We start from the raw sequence: 6,000 nt of genomic DNA, 5'->3' as shown, positions 1-6,000 counted from the left end.
TAACAAGGTTATTTTAATCCACTCACTCCACTGTGGGACTTCCCAAGAAGTTCACATTTTCTTAGAAGTAACATTCTGATGAGGTGACACATACAAATATGATTTCAATAATAAAGTATTATGTGCAAGCTATTCCCATTAAACAAACATTTAAAATACATTAAATATACATTTGGGTCTGTGCAGTTCCACAGACTTAAGATCTAGTATTCTCTATGGCTTTTGCATCTCTTTTTATGGATGTGCATTAGAAATTACTTAATTTTTATGGCCCAGAATGGCAGGGTTTTTAATTAAGAAAGTCACCAATTTTTATAATAAGCAAATATCAAACCCTAAAATGCTGCGCTCCATATCATGCTTTCACTTTGGGTTTTGGCAATATGCCCTAACAATACGTGCAAAAAAAGTGTCTGAAAGAGTCCTAAATAAGTTAAGGTTTACACTCATACTAATGGCAACACATAACTTTGTTGGCTTTCTTGAGCTCTGTTTGTAATAATAATATGAACACACAAGGTACAAAATAAATGTTTGAGAAGGAAAGAATTCATTGATGCCCCTTTACTTAGCATTTACCATATGCAAGGCACCACGTTAAACACTGAGAGATCCATGATACATAAAACAACATTCCAAATTCACCCTGAGCACTTTTTTCTGAAACACGAGAACAAACCTGAAAAGCCAGCGTGTGACTGCCCCAAATTTTGGTAATATCATACAGTGCAAGAAGAAATCAGGGATAGGTTTATCCCTTGAACTTATCTAGCTTCCCATTGCTAACTAGTAGGTTTTCATGGAATTTCTCTCTTTAAAACGGCTGTGTGTTTCAATTGCATTAAAATTAAGCAGGTGAGAATTTATTTATCCTTGTATACTAAAGGTTTAACAAGGACGAGAAAAAGGCCATATTTACAAACACCAATCTATGGACTGTAATTGTTTTGCATCTTTCAATAGGATTGTTAGTTCTATTTTTGTTTGTTTTTGCACGTGTGCTTTATACAAAAGACTCTGTAAAGTCTTGATTTCCATATTTCTGGTGAAGCTCTTCCAGGTCTTCATGGACCAATACCCATCAATCATATGTGCCTCACAGATTTCCTTTGTCAGTAGCACATATCAGTATGATTAATGATTCAGTGTTCATACTCAGGAATCTGATTGGAGAACTGTCGTTTCATTTGTTGGAACGTATAATTCAAAAAGCATTGATGAAGTTGTCCAAAAAAAAAGAGAGAACAATGCAAGTCTGTCTTACTTATTATGAACAACAAAGCTTGGTAGCTTATTAGTGTAAATAGGCTCTCTATGCCAGTATATTCCCTGGGGATAAACTAGGTGATTGAGAGGGGTCGTTTAAGTTTTTAGAGTGATTATACATCAGCATTACATGGAAGCCCTATTACATGAAAGAGTGAGTATCACACCAGGTTGAAGGCTTCCTCATTGGCAGAATGAGGGCTCATGAGCTGTTTAGTAAAACCTTACTTTTGTTTTGTTTCTGACAGGGAGTACTAATTATTTACATACTTAAAATATTTATTTATTAATTATTAAATTAGCTATTTACTTATCTAAAGATATGTACTATTTATGTAAAAAATGATAGAGGGTTATTATTAAAAATAAGAAACATCAAATATGTTTTCAAAACCCCCCTGAAATCCTACAGTCCAAATGACTCTTGGTCTCACAGGAGGTCTTAAGAGTGACATAAGAAACTATAAGGTATCAAAATGCATTGAAGGTTTGCTAGAACCTTGCATTTACGCAATTCCTAGAAATCTGGTAAAAGGTGCATTTTAAGCTAGAACAGGTTTTAGTTTTGTGTTTTTTTGTTCTTCAATAAATTTTGTTTATATATCTGGCTATTATTTTGAGGGGAAACAGTTTGTTCTCACTGTTATACTTACCTAAATTTCAAACATATTAAAGATTACATTTTTTTAAAAAAGCAAAACTATAATATTATTTTGATAAAATGCTAGTATTTTAAAACCTTGGTTTTAGAAGGTCTTTTAAAATGTGTCAAAGCCCAGACTTTAAAAAATTTGGCTGAATATAATAGAAAACTTCAGTATATCAAAAATATAAACAAAAAGCTATTAATTCACAGACAAAATTACAAGAGAAACATAATGGGAAGAAATGACAACACATGATAAAGAATTAATTTTTAATATTCTAAAGGTGCTTACTCTTAAAAATTAATAAAAATGAGATAAAAAGTACAATAGAAGAATGTACAAAGAGAAATATTTCTTCATAAAATGGCCAAATCAGTAACACAGGCTTTGTGTTCAAAGTGTTGATAAGTGCATACTTCACTAATAAAGAATCTATAGTATATATTTTATTATTATTCTAGAAAAATTTCAGACAATCCACAAATGGAATGAATTTTATTATCAATATGCCATAGAAATTCAGTCATCTAATTTTTCTAGGTTATGTTATGTTGAGCCTGCATGTGGTCTCTCTTCCTGGAGGAGGGACAGGATAAGACCAGCAGTGTCCCATATGATTCCAAATGGAAGTCCAATAATGTCTTGGAATTCACTACTTCTCATATCCAAACAGTGCTTTATCTACATTAATGTAGGTGTTTGTAATTTTAATATGGATATCAATGAGCAATCAGAGTTGTTCAAAATATAATTTTTGAATATACTTTTGTGATTGATAGTTATGCCCCAATCACTATGAAACTCAGACTATTATTAAAAAGAACCTTCCCCTCTTTCTTAGTACTAAATTCAGGCTCTTGTAGATCTTTCACAAGCTCTGCTTTGAGATCAGGTGGTGCTGTGGCATTAAAGTTGCAGGTTTCAGTCAAAAAATCCCAAAGCAGGTCTGCAGTTTCATTACCATCAGTAAAGCAATCAGATATGTCCAAGGTGGACAAAAAGTCATAGCACTCATACTTAAGCCCTAGGTTGTCCAGCATCTGAGTGAGGTCATCTGATGTGACATATAGGCAGAGGTCATCCTGGGGTAAGCGTGATCCGTACTTTCTCCACAGCTTGTCCCAGCCACTGCTTCCTGTGCAATAAAACACAATTCATGCTTTCATTTATTCTTTCTTTCATTTGCAGTCTGCCAGAAAGTACACTAGATGCTTAGAAGAGAACAAAATAATAATCTTGTCCTTTGTGCAGTTTATATTTCAAGGAGTACGGGAGGAGAGAGAAAAATAAGTAAATATATGGTGATAAATGCTAAATGAAAAAGTAATCTGAGTAAGTGCTAAGAGAGTTAAAGACTTTGATGGGTTGCTGTTTTAACTAGGGTGGTCACAGAATCTCTCTAATAACCTGACATTTGAGCAGAGACCTGACAGCAAGCCATGAAGAGATCAGGGGGAAGATGACTCCAGGAGACAGATGAGCAGCTGCGAAGGACCTGAAGCAGGATGATACTTGGCCCATTAAAGAACTAGCCGGGAAGCCAGTGAAATTGGAGCTGAATGAGTGAGGGCAGAGGAGAAAGAGATGAGGTTGGAGGGATTAGGGGTGGGGAGTGGATGAAGGCACCAGATCACTTGGGTCCCAATGGGAAACCACCATAATGCTGTCTGATAGAACTTTCTGAACCAATGGACACGTTCTATATCTGCATTGTCCAGCAGGATTGTCACTCACCACTTGTTGCTGTGGAGCACTTGAAAGGTGGCTTAGGACTTGAGTTTCAAGTGTGACTGAAGATCTGAATTTTAAGTTGCATTCATTTAAATTAATTTCAGTTTCAACTTCACTACCAAAACATGGTTTCTGTATGGAACAGCACATTAGGATGACTCAATATGCTTTTAATAAGGTCACTCTGGCCACACAGATGAGAAGAGAGTACTGGAGCATAAGGGCAGAGGTGGGGAGAACAGTGAGAAGGCTACTATAATCACCTGGGGATAGGTGGCAGCAGGTCCCATAGACCAGCGAGCTGGGAGGTGAAGAGAAGTGGTGGGAGTTTTTATGTATTATACTCCTAGATCCAACAAGGCTTGCCAACAGTTTGGATGTAGGATATGGGTAAATGGGAAGAATCAGTGATGACCCCAGTGATTTCTGCGTGGGGGCCTGAGAAGATAGAATTGCCATTATTGCAGAGGAGAAGAATGAGAGATGAGCAATTTTGTATCATCAGGCCTCTGGTTTCAGGAATATAGATTTGAGATACCTAGTGGACATTCAGGTGGTGACATGAGAAAGGTAGTTGTTAGTCTGGAATTCAGACAAGAGTCTTTAATAGTAAAAATTAAAATGGAAAAAAAGAGCACAGTAATGATGATTTACTCAAATAAATGATTTTTTACTCTCTTCCCTATATAAAAAATGATGCTGCCTTGGACTGACAATAACTAGGTGGATTTCTATAAATATTGTCCCCAAGTTCAGAATACCCTTTAGCAATGTTTGTAGTATTTAATTGAAATTCGAATCCTGCAGAGAAGCTACGGAATACCTTATCTGAGGGAGACAGACATGAACTGAACTCTTCTTCTGATGCTTTATGAACGAGATGAGGCTTGTGAGATGAGCCTCTCAGAACTTAAATTTCCTCATCTGTAAAATGCGGATTATCTTACTTACCTTGAATGCAACTACAAGCATTACATGAGATAATTTAAGTGAATTACTGCACAATGGTAAGCAGATGAAAGATGTGTAATAAGTGCTTATAAAATACATGAATTAGTCTGCTAGTGTATTTCCACTGATCGTAATCTTGAGACTAAAAAAGCAAACCTGCTATTCAGAAATCTACAATAATAATGAATTTCTATTTATGGACCTTCTAATACATGCATATTACATACACAGTCAGTACAGGCAGTAATAAAGAGCATGGTCTCTAAAACCCAATTGCCTGAGTATGAAGCCTGGCTTTCCCTCTTACCAACTTTATGAACCTGTGTCTCAGTTTTATCATCTGTAAAACAGGGGTGATAATATAATCCATTCATAGACTGCTACAAGGATTCACTGAGCTAATAAAGTAAAGGCCCTTAGAACCATGACACATTAGTTAACATTACTGAAGTGTTAAACTGGATTTGGCAAAAGCAGTATAAGAGACAACTTATACTTTCTTTGTGCTTCTAGGATTAAATGTCTTGAGCTACTTTTGGTTCCCAAGTCCCCTTTATGATTTAGTGAGAGTAACTGACTCTCCAGAAAAATACACAAACAATACATACCCACACAGTTCTGCATATGGTTATAGAATGCTCAAAGACCCTTGACTCTCATGCATGGATTAAGCTAAAGTTCCCAGATTTAATTCAACCCAAGAGATGAACCAAGACAAAGAATAGGCTAAATAATAAATAGCCTAGGATAATTGATGTTCTACTTATATTTCAGAAGAGGGGGAGGTAACTGTAGGATATGCTCTAGGAGAAGGTGGAATTGGAATGAAGTAGAAAAAATAAAACTTCCATTCAATGAAAATAAATGAGGGTTGTGAGTATTTATTAAAAAATATTTTATTCCAAAGACAGTGAATTGTCTTCCTAAATAAGAGTTTGCCGGCAAACAAGATATTACAAGAAAATCAGCATTTCAGTGGCTGAAGAGAGGCTCTGTTAACATCATTATTATATTTTTAACCTGGCAGAGAAAAAAGAACCAAACACTAACTGCAGAAAATGTGCTGGTGTCAGTGATGTGACTTAGTGCCATTTCTGAGCTGAGCAATTATGCACTTCCAGATTGATGCATTATAATGGCTCTCGGTGGGCACAACATATGGTGTTACTTTTGTTTTCAACATGATATAAACCAGATTTTTTTTTCACTGCATTAAAAATAACACACAATGATTTGCCTCCTTCCTTACTCAGGTAAGGAGAGGACACACAGAAAGCTTCAGTGATCTCCTTCTGGCTCATCTCCCTTAACCAGACAGGCTGCCTTTTAAATAGCAACCCTCCCAATTGATGTTTGGCTATAACATTTGCAGAAAAAACATTTCTTTGATACAATTTTAGTGGGG

General features: G+C 35.8%; 1 protein-coding gene across 2 annotated transcripts in view; it reads right to left on the bottom strand.

The window, feature by feature from the left end:
* Nucleotides 1-2,165: 2,165 nt before the first annotated feature.
* The window catches only part of LOC112636099 (histamine N-methyltransferase), a 376,002-nt gene continuing 372,167 nt past the window's right edge, over nucleotides 2,166-6,000 (bottom strand). The window contains exon 6 of one of the 2 annotated variants that reach the window (XM_025404548.1): nucleotides 2,166-3,048. In XM_025404548.1, the coding sequence (XP_025260333.1) occupies nucleotides 2,693-3,048 (356 nt within the window). In that variant the 3' untranslated portion in view covers nucleotides 2,166-2,692. The remainder of the gene's footprint in view (nucleotides 3,049-6,000) is intronic. The other variant, XM_025404547.1, reaches the window with a different exon arrangement.

Source organism: Theropithecus gelada, chromosome 12 (genome assembly GCF_003255815.1).
Source record: "Theropithecus gelada isolate Dixy chromosome 12, Tgel_1.0, whole genome shotgun sequence".
Classification (NCBI taxonomy): domain Eukaryota; kingdom Metazoa; phylum Chordata; class Mammalia; order Primates; family Cercopithecidae; genus Theropithecus; species Theropithecus gelada.
The sequence above is the reverse complement of the archived record's forward strand: the minus strand, read 5'-3'. Positions and strand labels throughout refer to the sequence as shown.